The sequence below is a fragment of the Oryctolagus cuniculus genome, chromosome 18 (assembly GCF_051225735.1).
Source record: "Oryctolagus cuniculus isolate XC-2025 breed Fujian yellow rabbit chromosome 18, ASM5122573v1, whole genome shotgun sequence".
NCBI classification, from domain to species: Eukaryota; Metazoa; Chordata; class Mammalia; order Lagomorpha; family Leporidae; genus Oryctolagus; species Oryctolagus cuniculus.
Window position 1 is genome coordinate 50,623,594 of NC_142884.1, and position 20,086 is coordinate 50,643,679.

Genomic DNA, 20,086 nt, shown 5'->3' on the forward strand with positions numbered 1-20,086 from the left:
GGAGAGACAGAAAGTCTTCCATATGCTGGTTCACCCCCAAAATAGCCCCAATGGCCAGAGCTGAGCCAATCAGGAGCCAGGAGATTCTTCTGGGTCTCGCATGCAAGTTCAGGGGCCCAAGCACTTCGGTCATCTTCCACTACTTTCCCAGACCATTAGCAGAGAGCTGGATCAGAAAAAAAGCAGCTGGGACATGAACCAGCACTCATATGGGATGCCAGCACTGCAGGCAGATGATTAACCTACTGTGACACAGCACCAGCTCAGATAAACTTTAAATTCCATTTTGCATGAACTTTTTTGAAGTGTCTTCATATTTAGATATCTGTAACCTGGTCCATTTTATCTTGTATAGGAAGCACTTAAGAACTCTGTAGAGGATTTTAAGACCTATACTTGCAAATAAATGAAGAGAAAATTATCATTTCACAACCAGCAGTGTAGTAATTGTGTTGGTAGAGACCATCAGTGGAAACTAAAACCAACTAAAAGCTAAAGAAAAGAGCAGAATATTCACATGACTTCCCAAGAATTACCCAGCAGATGACTTATTCTTTACAAAGGAATAATACTAAATTACAATGGGAAATATGAGAGACAACTGCTGTTAACCAAATGGATCAGATCTAGTGTTACCAGTCGTGAAGGAAACAGCTTACTTGCCACCTCTCTTTGTGGGTCTCAGTGGGAAGTACCAGCATGAGCTGTGTAAGGCTATCAGCAACAAAGTGGAGCCTGAATCTGATCATGAGGAAATGACCCTACTTGTGGGACATTCTCCCTGTCACCTGGTCTGTATTTTTTTTTTTTTTTTTTTACAGGCAGAGTTAGACAGTGAGAGAGACAGAGAGAAAGGTCTTCCTTCCTTTGGTTCACCCCCCAAATGGCTGCTACAGCTGGCGTGCTATGCCGATCTGAAGCCAGGAGCCAGGTGCTTCCTCCTGGTCTCCCATGCGGGTACAGGGCCCAATGACTTGGGCCATCCTCCACTGCCTTCCTGGGCCACAGCAGAGAGCTGGACTGGAAGAGGAGCAACCGGGACAGAATCTGGCGTCCCAGCCGGGAGTAGAACCAGTGCCACAGGTGGAGGATTAGCCTAGTGAGCCACGGCACTGGCCTGGTCTGTGTGTGCAGTTAGAGGGGTGTGTTATTTTAAAAGATATCAGTATCTTGCAAGACAAAAAAAAGTGGTAGAATTATCTTACATTAAAGGAAATGAAAGGGGTGCCAAATGATTGTAGTGAATTCCTTTACTAGATCCTGGATTTTAAAAGATAACAAACTATAAAGGACCTTTTTAAGAAATTTTAGAGGACAGTTTTAGTGTTAGACTTCTTGATGTCAGTGATTTTGGAGTTATTTAAGAGAACATCCTGGGCCGGCGCCGCGGCTCACTAGGCTAATCCTCCGCCTAGCAGCGCCGGCACACCGGGTTCTAGTCCCGGTCGGGGCGCCGGATTCTGTCCCGGTTGCCCCTCTTCCAGGCCAGCCCTCTGCTGTGGCCAGGGAGTGCAGTGGAGGATGGCCCAGGTGCTTGGGCCCTGCACCCCATGGGAGACCAGGAAAAGCACCTGGCTCCTGGCTCCTGCCTTCGGATCAGTGCGGTGCGCCGGCCGCAGCGCGCCGGCCGCGGCGGCCATTGGAGGGTGAACCAACGGCAAAGGAAGACCTTTCTCTCTGTCTCTCTCTCTCACTGTCCACTCTGCCTGTCAAAAAAAAAAAAAAAAAAAAAAGAGAGAACATCCTAGTTCCTATGAGCTACATGATAAAGAATTTACAGATGAGTTAGCCCCTGCTTTCTAGAACATATCTTCAAATGATTCAGAAAAAGTATAAGCACATTTCTTGTGTGGATAGAAAGAGAGACGTGCACATAAATGTTACTAACAGTTGAAGCTCAGTAAAGGAATATATAAGTATTGGTTAAACTATCCTTTTAATTTTGCAGGTTTGAAATTTTTCAAAATGTAGAAGTGTAACAAGCATTAGGTTCTGAGCAGGAACAGTTCATCTGCACATCAGCCCTTACTGCACTTGAATTGTGCTCCTCTGGGGATTCTTTTGAGTGTCCACAGTGAGGCAAAGTCTTTACATTGATCTGCTGCCCACTGACTAAGCAGTGTAGTTTGTTTAATTAAGCATATGCAACTTTCTCTTTTGTGTTAGGTTTAAGTCCAGGGCCTGCCCTGTAGCGTTCAGAGCCCAGCGTCACAGATGTGGACATAGATGTGTGCAATAGATATTTTCAACCTCCTCATTGTTTGTTTTCCTTTTTGTGTTTTTCCAGTTACAAGAATTACACCCTTGTGACTGTCTTTGGAAATTTGCATCAGGCCCAGTTGGGTGGCGTGCCTGGAACTTACCAGTTGGTTCGGAGTTTCCTGAACATTAAACTTCCAGCTCCCTTGCCTGGACTTCAGGTATAGACACCATTCTCTGTGTGATCAGTTATACCCAGAGCAGTTGCTCTCAGATTGCATTTTCAGTTAAAGGCAGGATATGTAGGGAAACTGCCGTATGGAAAAGAGACCAAGGAAGGGGGGGTGGGGAGCTGAATGCCTCTTGGGCTGGTGGTAGTAAAGAGCCCAGATGAGTGGTGGTGGCTGCTCAGCCCGCGGTGAAGGAGCAGGGAGGTGGAAGGTATCCTCCAGTTCTAAATGTGTCAGGCAAGTTGAGCTGTGAGGACTTGCTGATGACCTTGGATGGGGCTATGAAGGCAGAGTCAGGGATGACTTCTGAGATTTTTACCAGAACAGCTGCAAGATTGGAGTTGGGTATGATTTTTAGGGCGTGTACCCTCTTCCCAGCTCACAATCCAGCTCACAATCCAGCTGAGGGAATTATCTTATCCAGGTATGAGACTAAGATAATTAGATAAAGGGAGGCTGGCTTCATAAAGCAGATGAGAGTCTTGCTTTTTTTTTTTTAAAGATTTTTATTTATTTATTTGAGAGAATTAAAGACAGAGGAAGAGACAAAGAGAAAGGCCTTTGATCTGCTGGTTCACTCCCCAAATGGCCACAATGGGCAGAGCTGGGTCTATCCGAAGCCAGGAGCCAGGAGCTTCCTCTGAGTCTCCCACGTGGGTGCAGGGGCCCAAGCACATGGGCCATCGTCCAGTGCTTTCCCAAGCCATAGCAGAGAGCTGGACTGGAAGAGGAGCAGCCAGGACTAGAACCAGCGTCCATATTGGATGCTGGCACTGCAGGCAGAAGATTAACCTACTATGCCACAGCGCCAGCCTCAAGTCTCGCTTGCTTTTAAAAAATAAGTGTTCACCAGACTGCAGTCTAGGAAAGGGGAATTTCAGGAGGGGAAAACACCAGGAACAAAAACCTGGGAGCTGGAAAGAGGATCTGGAGTGTCAGTGTCAGGAGTATGAAGGCCTTGAATGCCAGGCTAAGCACTTCAGACTTCTCAGCTCAGAGGAGTTTGGATGAGCAAGTGACATGATAAATTTGGGCTTTAGAAAGAGTCTGCCACAGAGCAAGGGCCAGGAAAGGATGTCTGTGGTTCACTATTCCGAATAGGAGTGGGGAGAGACAGAGACAGGCATGCGTAGGTCTGCTGCACAGGCAGATGACCAGAGCAGACAGGAGAGTAGAACAGAGCTGCCTTTCAGATCCCTGGTGCCTGGCAGAGTCTGCAGTTGGCTCATGGTGTAGTTAATATTATGTAAACTCAGGTATTACCATATGATAGTCTCTTCCTGGACACCTTTAGCCCTGACTTTGTAGGGGTTGTGGGAGTGCGTGTCTGTCAGTTACCACAGAACATGTCACCTGGGCACTGCAGACCACTGAGGTTCCCTGGGGAAGCCACAGGGCTGGCTGTGCAGCAAGTAAGGTATTTAGAGCTGAGCCGCTGCCACTTACCAGCTTACCTTGGACAAATGACCTAACCTCCCTGTGCCTCAGCTTCTTTGGACAGAGAGGAGGAGGAGGCTGTCAACAGTTCTTGCCTGGTGGGGTTGTGAAGGTTAGGTGACTTAGTACAGGGATGGGGCTTAGTGGGTGTTGGTATGTCAAAAACAATCAGTTAGCTTCTGTTCATTTCTCTTGAATGTGTCTTTCCTCTTTCAGGACGGAGAAGTGGAAGGCCATCCTGTGTGGGCACTAATTTATTACTGCATGCGCTGTGGAGACCTGCTTGCCGCTTCACAAGTGGTTAATCGAGCGCAGCACCAGCTGGGAGAGTTTAAAACTTGGTTCCAGGAGTACATGAACAGCAAGGACAGAAGGTTCGGTGAATGAGATGGCGTAGCCAGAAGGAGCCGTGTGCAGTTAGAGGGGTGGCCTCCACTGGTGCTGTTCTCTTTTCCCTGCACATGCTCCCAGTATGCTTCTGCTAGGGCAAAAACGAGGTTTAGAAAGCAAGTAGAGCTCTCAGGAATAGCGCGTGAGCGTGCAGAGGCTGCAGCTGACGTGTGGACATGCATGTGGCTGTGCCTGGGCAGTGTTCAGTGACAGTGAGAAGCACTGGGCTGGGAGTGGATTTCACTGATTCTGCAGATCTGAAGCTCGACAAGGACGCTTTATAAAATCGGGCATTTTTTAATTACACTTTTTAATACTCAGTGCTATTTCTGGACAGCCCTGTATGGAAATATGTTGTCACAAAGTTCATAATTCAAAGGCTAGAATTAGGAATTAATAATCTTGAAATATAATAACTGGATTAATTTACTGAGCTTTTTCCCTTAAGTTCTCTTGTGTTGAGTTTTTCTTTGGACTTTGCTAACATAATTGGACTTAAATTCCTGTTTAAACCCAGTTTGTATTTGAGACTACTTCAAAAAGTTCATGGAAAATGGGATTAGAAGATGGTTCTTTTGGTGTACATATTTTTGAGATTCATATTTTTTGCATAATACATAATTTCCATGAACTTTCTTTTTACTTACTCATTTTCAGTTTTGTATCTGAGAGACGGAGGTATCTTCTGTCCAGTGGTTCATTCTCCAGACGCCTACAACAGCTGGGGCTGGGCCAGGCTGGAGCCAGGAGCCTGGAGCTCAGTCTGAGTCTCTCATGTAGGTGTCAGGGACCCAACTACTTGAGCCCTCACCTGCTGCCTCTCAGAGTGTGCATTAATGGGAAGCTGGGCTCAGAAGCAGAGCCAGGAGTCCAACGCAGGCGCGCTGATATAGAATAGTTTTCCCCAGTGGCATCTTTTTAAAGACTATGCCAAATGCCCAACCTTTCCATGAACTTTTTTTTTTTTTTTTTTTTTTTTTTTGACAGGCAGAGTGGATAGTGAGAGAGAGAGACAAAGAGAAATGTCTTCCTTTTGCCGTTGGTTCACCCTCCAATGGCCGCCACAGCTGGTGCGCTGCGGCCGGTGCACCGCACTGATCCGATGGCAGGAGCCAGGTGCTTCTCCTGGTCTCCCATGGGGTGCAGGGCCCAAGCACTTGGGCCATCCTCCACTGCCTTCCCAGGCCACAGCAGAGAGCTGGCCTGGAGGAAGGGCAACCGGGAAAGAATCCGGCGCCCTGACCAGGACTAGAACCCGGTGTGCTGGCACCGCTAGGTGGAGGATTAGCCTAGTAAGCCACAGCGCCAGCCTCCATGAACTTTTTAAAAAAAGACTGCTGCTATACATGTATTTCAAAATTTTTGACACTGAAATAAACTTACCATTTAATTCTAGTCCTTATAAACTTTTTGAAGTACTCTCATAAATACATATATGTGTAGAAGTAATAGTGGTGACTAGTCCATGTGTATCTGTGCAACACTAGGGGTCCTTTTCTTGGTTGTGTTGAAAATGCCATGTCAAGAGGTCAGACTACAAGCCCCTGTCTTGGTCATTTTCAAGTTTAATATCTTAGGGTTCCTCCAGAAGGACCCCCCAGGAAAAGGATTTGCGTGCAAGTAGTTCATCTGGGAGGCAGCCCCATATGCATTAGAGGCCAGGGAGCGGCTGCAGTGGTTAAGGGAAGGACTCCTGGCCCACCCTGCTTGAGGGCTGCTGGAAGCTGGAGTGTCTCACATTTCTGACCTGCTTCTGCAGGTCTCCACAGCTGAGCAAGGCCAGAGGCAAAGGCATGCAGGTGGTGGTGCTTAGAAGTCACATTGAGCAGTGATTCTGAGGGGCAGGGCCGGGACAGCGTCTGTACCTTGGATGAAGGAAGGCTTCCTAGTTTTGTTATGTCCTTGGGACCTAGAGTGCTTTCATGTGCCCTTGAGAGTTTATACTGTGTCCGCCTATTCCCTTATTTCTTCAGATTGTCCCCAGCCACGGAAAACAAGCTCCGACTTCACTACCGCAGAGCCCTCAGGAACAACACAGATCCCTACAAGCGAGCTGTGTACTGTATCATTGGCAGATGCGACATCACCGACAACCAGAGTGAAGTGGCAGACAAAACTGAGGACTACCTGTGGCTGAAGGCAGGTGCCACTTCTCTGCCCAGCAGGCTTTCCCCCTTCCCTCTGCTCACATTCCCCACGCAGATTTCCCTGCTAATGTATGACTGGGTGATGGAGCGGTGCATTCTGTCTCCTGGTGCCATTTTTTATTGTGTTCCCCAGTTAATAACCACCGCCTTCAGCACTGAGCAGCTGCAGCTCTGCACTTAGGGCTCAGGATGTAGTTTGCACTGACGCGTGTGTTTCTTCTGGGGATTTAGTTGAACCAAGTGTGTTTCGATGACGATGGTACCAGTTCCCCGCAAGACAGGCTCACTCTCTCTCAGTTCCAGAAGCAGCTGTTGGAAGACTATGGTAAGACCCTAGACACTCCTACTTCTTCTTCTCTGGGGAAAATCCTTCTTTTCTGAACTGTCTCAGGCAGAACACCACACAGCTGCGTGTGACTTACAGCGTACGTGGTTATGCAAAGTGAACTGTGTTCTCTGATCCATTGTGTTCTGTAGTGGAGGTTTGCACAGGAAGAGACATAAAGAGGATTTAGCTGTTGCTTCCTGGTATGTGTTGCCAGTAACTGAGCATAAAGGAGAGAAAAATACTTCTTTCTGCTCATTGTTTAAAAATTTTGGAAAGAAGAGATTCTAACTTGTGGTCAGCAGTCCAGATTTCTGTGACTGTACGTGAATGGAAGCTTCTTTCGTGTTTTCTCTTCTCCCCTTACTGAATGACTCTTCTTAGGAAACAGGACATGAACAGTCCCTGTTAGTCCATTTTCAAGTCCTTATCTCTGTTTCTCTCTCAGCTGATGCAAGCAGTTTGGGTTTCACAGCACAGCTCTTACTTGCCAATCTTGTGGGGAGGTTAGGGTGGAAGAACCAGGTCACATTTTCCATGGACTTCTCTGTGTCCGGGGCCCCTTCGTTAACTCGGGCTTGTGCAGGAGCTTCCTTCCCAAAAGGCAAGGCCTAGAGGCACGCAGGACTGCTGCCCGGAGCCCGAGGTGGGCAGCACACTTCTGAGTCCCCTTCATCTCTTCCCCCAGGCGAGTCCCACTTCACGGTGAACCAGCAGCCCTTCCTCTACTTCCAAGTTCTGTTCCTGACAGCGCAGTTCGAAGCAGCAATTGCCTTCCTCTTCCGCATGGAGCGGCTGCGCTGCCATGCCGTCCACGTGGCACTGGTGCTATTTGAGCTGAAGCTGCTTTTAAAATCCTCGGGACAGAGCGCTCAGCTCCGTGAGTATTCCTGGCTGGGTTAGCGGTGGTGTTATCACAGAACATCGCCCATCAGGGGCAGTGGCCGTAGAACTGTAACCAATAGGATTTGGGCAGACACTACCAGTCATTTCTGAGCATTACAAATAGTTGAGCTTTCTGGAGGATTAGTGTTGTGTTTCTTGTGTTACCCCACCTCCTGCCACCCTGTCATTCTCCCTGGTGTGCTCTCGAAGTGCTAGCGTCGTGTCCGGAGGGTGATGCAGGAGAAGCAGTCCTTAGAGTGGCGATTCTGGATCCCGTTAGGGCTCTGGCCTTATGACACCAGCAACCCCAGCCAGCCATCTTCTGTACATTCCGCCGTGTGGTGAGAGAGCAATGAATGGATGCATTCGGATTCCTTCTTAGCACAGTGAAATCCTCTCGGAGTACATGCTATATTGGTCAATTGTACTATTTTTTTCATTTTAAGACCAGTGGACCGGAAATTTACTACAAAGGTCTGTTTCCTGTGCTGCATCCTTGGTGAGAAATCGAGGACAGGGTGGTAGAGAGAATTGAGCAAAGCTGGCACTGGCAAGCATTGTCTAGGCTGCAGGAGTAGATGCTGCTGGGTCTACGGATTTAGCTTCCATGATTGTTGGCTTGCATGGGTCAGAGGGACAGTGTGGTTGTGACCCATTCTTTCCCCCACGTCGCAGTCAGCCATGAGCCTGGGGACCCTCCCTGCATGCGGCGGTTGAACTTTGTGCGGCTACTCATGCTCTACACCCGGAAGTTTGAGTCCACGGACCCAAGGGAAGCCCTCCAGTACTTTTACTTCCTCAGGTGAAGTTTGCTTTTGACCACTTACTTCAGCCAGTGTTGATTTCTGCCATTCTGAGAAAGACTGGTAGAGACCTCCAGTCCATACCCGAGACTGAGTTGCTGTTATCCCTGTACAGGGACGAGAAAGATAGTCAAGGAGAAAACATGTTCCTGCGCTGTGTGAGCGAGCTGGTGATAGAAAGCCGAGAGGTAGGTCAGCTGCCCCTGGTTCCCCGTGCCCGTCTCATGGGAATGCAGGCTCATTTACCTCAGTGTGGTTCGGCCTGAGTGGGGGTGCTTATGAAGGTTTCCTTGGTGTCTAACAATGAAAATACTGATTTCAGTCTCATGTTTCTTAGTTAACGTAAGGCTTCTCCCATCCCTCTGTTTTCTTCCCCTGTAGTCTCTGGAGAATTCTTGATTATGTTTATATCCTTGCCCAATAAATTGAATAAACTTTGTTTTCCCTCCCCAGTTTGATATGATCCTTGGGAAACTGGAGAATGATGGCAGTCGGAAGGTGAGTCAGATGTTAGAGGAGGGATAGCTCGCATTGCAGGCAGGGCAGAGAGTATAGTTGGGTTGGGTTTTAGGAGCCAGGAAACTGAAGCTCCAAAGCTGAATGAAGTTATGTAATTTAAGAAACAAATGGAGAATGAAAGTTGTAGACCTACTTGATGACTTTGATTTTATACACATTTACATAAATCTGCAATTCCATAGTTTTTTATGTTCAGATTACTCATTGGTTCATGCCTGCCATTTTGCAGACTGAGAAGGTTACATTTCTGCCATTCTTTGGGTCAGAAGATTTGAAAAAAAAAGAAGAAGAAATTGATTATTATGCCTACTCTGCCCAGATGGAGAAGTCAGAAATGGTCTTGGTCTCCCTGGGAAGGCCATTTCTGAGTGCCCAGAACTCAATACCGACCCTGGGAATGTTGCTCCGTAAGGGAGCCTCAGCCAGTTCCTGAGCCTTGTGATGCTTACTGGGTGTCACAGGAGAAGGCGAAGAGATCCTCTTGTCAGCAGCCAGTACTGACCCCAACTCACCCTGTGGCCTTGAGAAACCCTTGCCCCCTTGGCTGCTCACTCTTCTCATTTGTAAAAACGAGTGGCTGGCCCAGTGGTCTCCAGAAGAAGTACTGCTCCTACTGTGTGGCTCAGAAGAGGGGCCATCTCCCATGCTTCTTGGGTGGTGACAGTAGCCGGGCACCGAGCTGAAGACTTTGCATGTAGCTCCTTATTTAATTGCCACAATAACCCAGTAGGGAGGAAACTGTAATTATCTGTGTTTTCCAGTTGAAGAGATGGAGACAGGGAGGTTACTCTCAGATCACACAGGTAGTAAGAAGGGGACTGGAGTCGGAACCCCGTCCTTCAGCCCCGAGAGCCTCTGCTCCTCCCTGATCTCCCAGCTGCCTCCAGAATAGGCCAGGACAGGTCAGCCTGACTTGGTCCAGCACTGATGGAGAGTCAGGGATGTCACTCAGTCCACCTCTGCTCTCCCATGGTTCCTAGGGCCTCCCTTCTCTTCTGACCATTTGGTTGCTGTTGAGTGGTAAGGGAGTGGATTTTTGTGGGTTTTTTTTGGATGTCCTGATACCATTGCCATGCATTTTGTTTTGCCCCTGAGTTCTTTTGCTGTCTGTTGTAGAGAGCAAATCCTGAGTCTTGCAGATATTTTCTCCAGGCCTCTGGGTTTTTCTCTCTGGTTCCTGCTCCTCGGCAAACCTAACATCACTGATAATTTCATCTACTGGGTCGTTTTTGAAAATTAGAAAGCATGGGTGTCAGATTTCTGACTCCTCTGTGTCCAGCGAGTCTGCTCTTTGTGTGTGGTTTCATTGGTCCCTTTTGTAGTTCCAAGAGGACCTTGTATCCTCAGGAAAGCCAGGTCTCACTGATGAACATGCACTGCTCAGGGCAAGCGTTTTCAGTTAAAGTATTTTTTGGCTCGCAGTTACTTCTCAGTGCTTAAAATAATAGCTCTGTGCATCCATTTCTCTCTCTTCCTCCCCCTCCGTAATTTGTCTTGTCAGCCTGGAGTCATAGATAAGTTCACTAGTGACACAAAGCCTATTATCAACAAAGTTGCTTCCGTGGCAGAAAATAAAGGACTGTTTGAAGAAGCAGCAAAGCTTTATGACCTTGCCAAGGTAAAATGTGCCCTTTTCCTTCTTCTGCACTTGATTGATCTGTTGGCCTTTTGCCATTCAATACACAAATATTTCAGCAATGCCATTGCTGTAGCAATCTCCCTGTTGAGGCATTTTCTCCCAGCAGTTAGGCACTTAATGATCCAGGGTGAAATTCCCATTTTACAGAATTATTTTTGCCCATAAGGCATTTCTGGCCAAATAAAAGCAGCATACTGAGAGGTTGTCCTGCAGGCATTGAATTGTTGTCTCACTCAGCCTCTGAATAAGCATCCCTCACATTCCGATGGTGAAGCTGCAGTAAAAATGCCATCGCGCCTGACTTGTGGGCAGTTCCGAGACACTCTGCTGACCAGTGCTTCAGCTGGGCCTTCTCGGGCGGCTGGGAGTGGCGTGAGCACCTCAGAACACACGATGGCTGCTCACGATTATGTGATCGCATTCACCCCATTCACCTAAGAGGAGGCAAAAAGAGGGTTATCAATCATGATTTTTTAATTTATATAAACATTTTGACTGAGGTATAACTAAGAGAAAAATATGCCAGTGTTCAGGGTGTACAGCTCAGTGGGTTTTGCATAGGTATGTTGTCTGTGTAACCAGCTCCCAGATGTAGAACATTTTCCTCCATTGCCTCCGAAAATTGTCTGTTTTGTTTTGATTATGTAGTTTTTCCCTTCATTGGTTATCTCTTTGATCTTAAAATGTGAACAGAACGCTGATAAGGTGCTGGAGCTGATGAACAAACTGCTGAGCCCTGTCGTCCCCCAGATCAGTGCACCTCAGTCCAACAAGGAGAGGCTCAAGAACATGGCCCTCTCCATTGCCGAGCGGTAAGGCTGCGAGCTGGCGCCGTGGGGCCCTGAGGGTGCTCACCCAAAAAGTCATAGAAAGCAGCTCTCCAAAGCTCTTCTAGCTGTGTGCCTCCTGTCCTGCTGTGAGAGCGCCATGTCCCCACATCAGAACCCACACTGGGTACTGTCAGAAGTCTTTTAATGTTTTTACCACAGAGGGCGGTGTGAAGGGGTATGCTGACATTCTAACGTGCACATTAGCCGTAATTCCAGGCGTTACAGAGCTCTAAAGGCTGTCGTGCATACTGTGACCATCTCAGAGCATTGAGGAACAACACCAGTGATGGCTGGATGGGGGTTTTCTTATTAGAGTCAGGGCCATTCCTCAGAACCCACCTCCTCCCCTTGAGTCAACTCAGTTCTCAAACTCTGCTGATTTAACTCCCAGGCCCAGGCCAGGATCCTGCTTTTTGTACCCTACAGTTGCCCCTCCTAAGGTGACACTGCTGGGAACTAGCTTTGGGGTCGTACAAAGGAGCATGGCTTCTCTCCACGGAGCAGACATTCCCCAGAGATGGCACCAGGCGTTTTGCGCATCAGGAGCTCCTCTTCCTGGACGCATGGATGCTGGGATGATGGTCGAGGCTAGGAAACCGTGCTGCGTGAACAGTATTTGCTGATGGTTCTGTGCCAGATCTCCCATCAGTGCATGGCCATTTCCAGTGAACACTGTTTCCTGCTCCTTGGTCCCCCAGGTCCAGAGGCTTGATGCATTTTAAATCGTGTTGCAAGTTCGTTAAGACACCAGTCCCCATGCCCACTTATTTTTTGTCTTTCAGATACAGGGCTCAGGGAATAAGTGCAAATAAATTTGTGGACTCCACATTCTACCTTCTGTTGGATTTGATCACCTTTTTTGACGAGTATCACAGTGGTCATATTGACAGAGCCTTTGATGTAAGTTTCAGGAGGGGTGTTTGAAGTACAGGCTAATGTCTGCCCTTGAAAATTCAAAATGCTTCATGGAGTACATTTAAAACAAAGGAAATGTCACTTATACGTGTATTAAATGAAGAAGGACAAGTGTGATCCTAGGAACTTAAAGGGATTTTCTCTGTTGCTTTTTTGTTCTTCTTTCTGTTCCTCTCTCCTTTAATCTGAAAACCAAGAGGTTTCTCAAAGAAATCTAAATCTATGAATTTTAGAATTATGCCAGAAAATGAGGATAAGAATCAAATTAGCAAGTTGGCATCAAAGCCTGTCTGTGTGTGAGGGAGAAGAGTTTTCTGTTCAGAAGCACTTTTTGAACATGCTATGTGCTGTTTGTGTAGGAGATGAAATGACTGAGAGAGCTATGACATATGTGGCTGGGGTTGTTTGTTTTAAACAGATAATTGATCGCCTGAAGTTGGTGCCCTTGAATCAGGAAAGTGTGGAAGAGAGAGTGGCGGCCTTCAGAAACTTCAGTGATGAAGTGAGTTCTCTTCCTGAGTGATGGGATTCATTTCTCCCCACTTCTTCAGAGACCTTTTAGTCTTAATGTATAATAGCTTTAAAAGAGTTCTACTTGAGGCCGGCGCTGCAGCGTAGCGGGTAAAGCCGGCGCCTGCAGTGCCAGCATCCCATATGAGCGCCGGTTCCAGTCTCGGCTGCTCCACTTCTGGTCCAGCTCTCTGCTATGGCCTGGGAAAGCAGTAGAAGATGGCCCAAGTCCCTGGGCCCCTGTAGCCATGTGGGCAGACCTGGAGGAAGCTCCTGACTTCTGGCTTTGGATTGGTGCAGCTCCGGCTGTTGCGGCCAATTGGGGAGTGAACCAGCAGATGGAAAACCTCTCTCTCTCTGCCTCTCTTTCTCTCTGTGTGTAACTCTGACTTTCAAATAAATAAATACATTTAAAAATATATATATATTAAAAGGTGAATACAGGATGGCAAATGAGAAACAAAAATTAAAAGTAACATGAGACTGGGTTTTTAGAGGCGGGTCCAGTTTCAGACCTGGTTTTTCCACAAGTGTCCACACCCCCTTCAGGTTATTGTCTGAATTCCTGCTTCAGAATATACAGTTACTTCGGGAACAATGGGTTTCTGGTTTAAACCAGATCCTCTGGAGTCTGGTTTAAGTCTTTTGTTATTCACTTGTCTTAGAGGGTGGTTCAGTGCCGAACTCTGATCTTCTTCCAGTAGTTATGGATCCACTGCCATCCCTTCCCTCCTGAGCTGTGTTGTTTCTGAAGAAGCCAGTGCAGTGACTGTGCCTGTGGGCCCTGGAGCCACTGTAGAGTTTTTAAAGCATGTTGCCTCTGTCTAGCCTGGGGGTGCTCAGCTGGGCTGCTCGCTGGAATCTAGGAGAACTGAAGAACTCTTCATGCCCAGGCCCTACCGCCGAAGATTGGGCTGTGCCCTGGACTGGGCTGTGGCCTGGACTCCCCTGGGCATTCCTGTGTGCAGTTGTGTAAAGCTCTCTAGAACCACAGATGCCAGACCCTGAAACGGCTGTCTGGTGCTGGGATGTCAATAGTGCAGTTCCACGTTAGTGGCTCCTCTTTAAGCAAATGCCTTGTAAATGCTCGTTTTTGTTTGAGGGGAGGAGATAAGGCCAACTTTGAGGGGCTCTGGCTACTGTGATACACGTAGTTCAGGAGATCTTGCTTCTCGCTGACCCTTTCGCGCCTGCTGCAGGTTCTCTCTGCCCTTAGCCATGTTGCCTTCCCCTGATTGCAGCATTCACTGCCTCGAGGGCGACAATAAAGTAGAGCACTGAAGCCTGTCTTTGCAGGTGCTTCCCAGAACTCTGGCAGGGCTGTGCCGGTCTAGTGGAGACAGCAGTGGTTCTGAGACTGTGTAAGCTGTGTGGGTGCTGTGGACTGTGGAGAACTAGGGTGCATACCCTCACCTGCTGATATGCAACCCCAAGTTCTTTTTTTTTTTTTTTCCAAGACTTACTCATTTATTTGAAAGTCAGGGTTAGGGAGAGACAGAGATCTTCCACCCACTGGTTCACTCCCCAGATGGCTGCAACAGCTGAGGCTTAGCCAGGCCAAGCGAGGAACCTGGAACTCCAGCTCTCACATTTGCGTGGTAGGGGCCATCATCCTCTGCTTTTCCAGGTGCATTAGCAGGGAGCTGGATTGGAAGTTGCCAGGGGGCTGCTCTGACACTTGATGTCAGTGCCATCAGCTTTCAGCTCCTTCTTGGTGACCTTGTAGCTCTCCACTGGCGGGTGTGGGGTGTGGTGTGACCAGGCCTCCTGGAGCAGCCACCCACCCTTCAGGTGTAGCTGGCCCTGAGAGTTGGTTTTTTCCTGACTCCATGTGTTTGTTTCTGTACAGATCAGGCACAACCTTTCAGAAGTGCTTCTCGCCACCATGAACATCTTGTTCACACAGTTTAAGAGGCTCAAGGGGACCAGTCCATCGTCAGCATCCAGGCCCCAGCGAGTCATCGAGGACCGTGACTCTGTAAGACCCCAGCATGCGTGAAGAATGCTGCTGCGAGCCCCTTCCTGGCGTGGAATCTGTTGCGCTCTTAGGAGACCCCACGACCTGACACTGCTCTGTCCCTGGTGACCTGGCAGCTCTCCCAAGGAAAGTGTTAATGGGATTGCTGCTGTTTGCATGCTTAAAAAATAAGTGCTACATCTGCAAATACCTTTTAAAAATCAAACAGAGCGCTGATTTGTGGTTGATTTCACAAAGATTTCCTGCTAATTTAGAAATATTTTGTGAGGTGATTTTGTGAGTCTCTGCATTCATCAAAATCATACTTTATTTGTGACCAGTGCATGGATCATACAAGCCCTTGTTTCTGCTCTCCTCTGAGGCCCACAAACACCCTTAAGAGGTCGCTGGGGCAACGTAATTGTCCACTTCCTACAGCTGAGGGAACAGGTGTGAAGCTGGGACGCAGCTTGTGGTTGTGAGCCCCTCGGCAGGGTAGGTGGAGGGCCCAGGCCTGAGAGCCAGGTCTGTCCCATACCTGAGCCTGCGCCCCTTCTGCTGCCAGCAGTGTACATGGCTCAGGCTAAGTACACCTCGATAAGAACTCTGGGACTCAAGCCACTTATGCGATCTGATTGATTTAGCAAAAGCACAAAGATATGTGGCCCAGTTAAACCAGAAGGCTGGTCAGTCTGGTGGTATTTTTAAAAATTACTTTTCCCTCAGCTTTTTCATATATATATTTTTAAAGATTTATTTATTTGAGAGGAGAGACAAGAGAGAAAGGTCTTCCATCTGCTGGTTCATTCCCCAAGTGGCCGCAACGGTAGAGCTGGACCAAGCCAAAGCCAGGATCCAGGAGCTTCTTCTGGGTCTCCCACATGGTTGCAGGGGCCCTGGCACTTGGGCCATCTTCTGTTGTTTTCCCAGGCCCATTAGTAGGGAGCTGGATTGGAAGTGGAGGCACCCATTTGGAGTGCTGGCGCCACAGGTGGAGGCTTAACCTACTACTCCACAGCACTGGCCCCTTCACATACTTTTTGATGAGACTGTCAGGACAGTGTCTATCTCCCAGGCCTGATGCTGGCAGTCAAGGAGTCTTAAAATACTGTCGTCTACCTCCAAGGATGTCTGTGGGCTATGCCCACTGTGACCCTCACAGGCATGGTTGTTGACTGAACTCTGTTGAGTAGCAGTAACTGAAGGCCACCCTAGTCACTTTTGGGAATGGGGTGACAGTTCTCAGAAGTCACCCACTGAGGCCTTAAGCCCACGCATGTGGGACCATGCTCTGCTACCTGCCCATGGTGGACACCTGTTGTTGGTGGGGTGAGCTCACTGCACTTGCCTCAGAGTGAGAGTCTGTTTATGGTGAGAGGGACCCAGTGCAGTGCTGTTGGTGGGTGTGAGTATTGAAATGGTGGCCACTGCTGGTATTCTGTCCCACTGAGAGGAGCTGGTGGCCCACAGGCCCTTTCCACATTGGAAGGGACTGTCTCTGGGGCATCTTGTGTGTTTCAGTCTTTGTTGGACACTTAATTTTACACATCAGGGGTAAAGCCCTTCTCCTATCTTCCTCCCCCACCACTCTGCTTCTTTCTCTGAATGGTAGGGATGGGGTGGGTCAAAGTTGCCTGCCCCAGAAGTGGTTTAAAGGAAAGAGGGAGGAAGAGAGAGGTGAGGGGAGGACTGGAGCAGGCAGCTCTGAAGCTTAGGGCTGTGTCAGGAGCTAGACAGATGTGCGGTGGTTAGGCAGCTTGCCTGGCAAACCTTAGGCCTTGACACCTGCTGGAACAGGGGCCCTGTGGACAAGTTTTGCTAGTGCATGCTGAAGGAATGTGACAGGGGAGGGCAGCACTGGCATCCACCCACCAGCGATCTGTTCCTGATACCGCAGGCAGGAAAGGAAAGAGCATGGTGGTGGTTCCCAGGATTGTACCCAAACTCGCGAGCTAACCAGCTGTCTTCTCTTCCTCCTCCTTTCTCTCAGCAACTCCGAAGTCAAGCCCGGGCCCTGATTACCTTTGCCGGGATGATTCCCTACCGGACATCTGGGGACACCAACGCGAGGCTGGTGCAGATGGAGGTCCTCATGAATTAGTGCCCTGCGTAGGGGTGTCGGGGATGGCACTGTCAGTACATCAGGCACATGGGCCCGCTGGGTGGGGTTTCTGGCTTTGTTTGCATTGTGTTTTGTTTGTTTCGTTTTTTGTATTGTGTATTTTTGTCAATACCAATAAATTTCTTTGATTTGTATTTCTTTTCAACATTCTTTTCTTTTTTATTGTTTACTTTTTTTTTTTTTTGCTTTGAAATTTTGTTTTAATTTTTATTTGTGTGCTGGGGGGAAATGCCATCACTAGTTCCTAGGCCAGAGAATGAGAGGCTATATGTAGACGTCTGTGACTTAAATGATTAAAAGCATACCCCAGTGAGCAAGGACACGAAGCCTTTGGCAGTTACTTTTATTTAGATACGGTCTTCCACAGAGCAGAGCCACACTTCATTTTCAAGTTTGGGTGTGAAAGCCAACGTCCGCCTTAGGTGATTTCAAATTTCTGGGCAAGGTAACAAGCACTCTGTGGCCTCCCTCTTCTCTGGCTGCCTCGGAGCGTGGTGGTCTAAGACCGTTCCCCACGCCATCTGCTCTCGATCCAGGATGCATTAGCTTGCTGTTCTATTGAAGTCCACCAGTGTGGCGAGAAGGACGTGAGCCCAGAGTGAACTACTTAGGAAAGAAGGTCGCAGGTGCCTGCACTCACGCTTGAGGAGGCCAGGCCTCCCGCGGTACTCCCCTGTAGCTGCTTTACTGAGAGTCCCCCACCCGGGCTTGTGTGTGCCCCTCTTATCAACAGCTTTTCCCTTGTCTGGTGGTCAGTGCCTCTTGCGTGGACATCCCCTCTCCTGAAGATGATTGGCCAGGCAAGCTCATGGGTTCCTTTCGGAGTGTCCAGTGTAGAATCCAGACATCATGTGGCACCAACAGTGTGAGTATCTGTCCCCGGCAGCAGTGTCACCGGCACTGGTTCTGTTTCTCTCACCACCAGTTCCAAAGCCCTGGACTAAAAGAGAGAGGAAATGAGGACAAGCATTTGTCCCTGAATGGGGCAGCTGGGTCCATGAGACATAGCAGCGGTCCGCTCTGCTGGCCTGATGGCCTGGTCCTGAAGTGAGTTCTCGCTCAGGAGGGCGTTAAGATCCCCGAAGAGTCCCCAGAGGTGCTCTTGCTCCTAAGAAGAGATCTCAACACAGGGTGTGGTCCCCCTCACCACCCTCCGGTTGTGAAAGTAATTGCCAGCTTTTCTTTTGGGAGAGGGCTGATCTGTAGCTGATGGAACCATCTGCTGCTGGGGGTTGGCTTGCCTGAGTGCTGGCAAGCCTGAGGGCCAGCTGGGCTGTCGCTTGCCCTCTGGCCAAATCCTGTCACCCTGAAGAACCACCTTCCACTGAGCTTCCCTGGCGAATCCCAGGAGATGAGCTCTGCACGGCACTTGACTGAGCAAGTTGTGCTGTGCCCTGCTTGTATGTGATTTCAGCAAATCAAGTGACTTGTGAACAGTGCTGTAAAAGCAGTCTGTGGACTTTTCATGAAGTATGCCCTAGTGTTTTGTGTTTTTAAGATAAGCTATTACTTGCAGATAGAAATATAATGATGCCATAAATGAAAGAAGCTCAAATGCGTATTTGCTCCTGGCTCACTTCATGTTTATCATCCCCTGAGAACGCATCATAAATTTGTCTTCCCTTGCATCATGCACTTAGAAGGGCGAGGCCTGGAACAGATCCCAGTGCTTGTCCTTCGGGCTGACTGTGTGGTCACGTGAGCCTGCTGGGTAGTGCAGAGCACAGGAGAAACAGGCTGGGTTTGCAAGGAAACTGTCGGTGGTTTGTGGCCAGAAATCATGATTCTGTGAGAGGTTATTGGCTTCATAAGTCATCAGAGAATAAGGCCTTCCCCTAGAAGTTTTTCTGGGGTTTCACTGTTTACCCAGAGAAACCAGGGTAGCACTGGGAGTCTCTCTTGTCTTCCAGGGATAAGATTCCAATCTTTGTAATGTGAAATCAAGGGCATCTTAAAGCTGGCGGAGTTGGTGCCTGGCTCATAGTGGCCCTCAGGGAGCTCCCCGAGGCACTCGGAGGATAGTCCTCCTAGGAGCTGGATCCTTTTCAGAGGCCTGGAGAGTGGACTTCTGGTTCTGTTCCTTTGATCGACTTTCCTCTTCCTCTTCCTCTTCCTCTCTCTTTCTCTCTCCCTCTCTTTCTCTCTCTCTGTCTCTATCTCTCTCTTTCTATCAACTGTGGCTGTTGAACCTCAAAGGGAAAACTGAAGCAGAACTAGTGAGCTGTCCTGAAGCAAGCCCTTTGGTTTTGTGAGCAAAGGACAGGCAGAGTCCGTTCCCGGCTGGGGCCAGAGAGTAGAGCCAGCTCCTGCCCTCTGAGAACTTACAATCTCATCAGGGAGGTGTGATGCATCATTTAAATCCTAGAGTTTAGGTTACTTCATGAAAAAAAAAAAAAATTAGAGCTTCCTGCGGTGCCCAGTATTTGCTGATTTTGTGTGTGTGTGTTTAACTGGACGTTCTCTCTTTGAACTTTCACCCTTGCCTGCTGTTGGAGTATAGGCTGCAGACCAAAGCCCTTACCATTAAATTTAGCAATTAGACTGGATCTCCACAAGCTTTCTTTTTCATTAGGTCTCAGGACCTTGTCTACTCCACCAGATTTTCCACCGTGCCACTCATGAAGTGCAGTGGGCAAGCTGAGTGCTAAGTAGAGAATACAGCCTTGGGTTAGCACCAGGCTGTTGTCACTTTGTAATCACCTTAGAGAGCTTTGGCTTCTATCATTTTTTTTAAAGATATATTTATTAGCCGGTGCCGTGGCTCACTGGGCTAATCCTCCACCTGCGGCGCCGGCACCCCGGGTTCTAGTCCCAGTGGGGGCACCGCATTCTGCCCTGGTTGCTCCTCTTCCAGTCCAGCTCTCTGCTGTGGCCTGGGACTGCAGTGGAGGATGGCCCAGGTCCCTGGGCCCTGCACCTGCATGGGAGACCAGGAGGAAGCACCTGGCTCCTGGCTTCAGATTGGTGCAACACACCAGCCATAGCGGCTACTTGGGGGGTGAATCAACGGAAAAAGGAAGACCTTTCTCTCTGTCTCTCTCTCTCTCTCACTGTCTAACTCTGCCTGTCCAAAAAAAAGACATACTTATTTATTTGAAAGGCAGAGTTACAGAGAGGCAGAGGCAGAAAGAGAGAGGGCTTCCATCCACTTGTTCACTCCCCAGATGGCCACAGCAGC

At 48.7% G+C, this 20,086-nt stretch overlaps 1 protein-coding gene across 6 annotated transcripts in view; it reads left to right on the forward strand.

The window, feature by feature from the left end:
* The window catches only part of NUP93 (nucleoporin 93), a 122,226-nt gene extending 105,184 nt beyond the window's left edge, over positions 1 to 17,042 (forward strand). For all 6 annotated transcript variants that reach the window (XM_089319750.1, XM_008257320.5, XM_089319752.1 and 3 more), the window contains 14 exons: positions 2,288 to 2,420; positions 4,083 to 4,240; positions 6,230 to 6,395; positions 6,635 to 6,728; positions 7,417 to 7,608; positions 8,289 to 8,415; positions 8,532 to 8,604; positions 8,870 to 8,914; positions 10,437 to 10,553; positions 11,268 to 11,386; positions 12,187 to 12,304; positions 12,738 to 12,821; positions 14,679 to 14,807; positions 16,777 to 17,042. In XM_089319750.1, coding sequence (XP_089175876.1) covers positions 2,288 to 2,420; positions 4,083 to 4,240; positions 6,230 to 6,395; positions 6,635 to 6,728; positions 7,417 to 7,608; positions 8,289 to 8,415; positions 8,532 to 8,604; positions 8,870 to 8,914; positions 10,437 to 10,553; positions 11,268 to 11,386; positions 12,187 to 12,304; positions 12,738 to 12,821; positions 14,679 to 14,807; positions 16,777 to 16,887 — 1,666 coding nt within the window. In that variant the 3' untranslated portion in view covers positions 16,888 to 17,042. The remainder of the gene's footprint in view (positions 1 to 2,287; positions 2,421 to 4,082; positions 4,241 to 6,229; positions 6,396 to 6,634; positions 6,729 to 7,416; positions 7,609 to 8,288; positions 8,416 to 8,531; positions 8,605 to 8,869; positions 8,915 to 10,436; positions 10,554 to 11,267; positions 11,387 to 12,186; positions 12,305 to 12,737; positions 12,822 to 14,678; positions 14,808 to 16,776) is intronic.
* Positions 17,043 to 20,086: the final 3,044 nt, after the last annotated feature.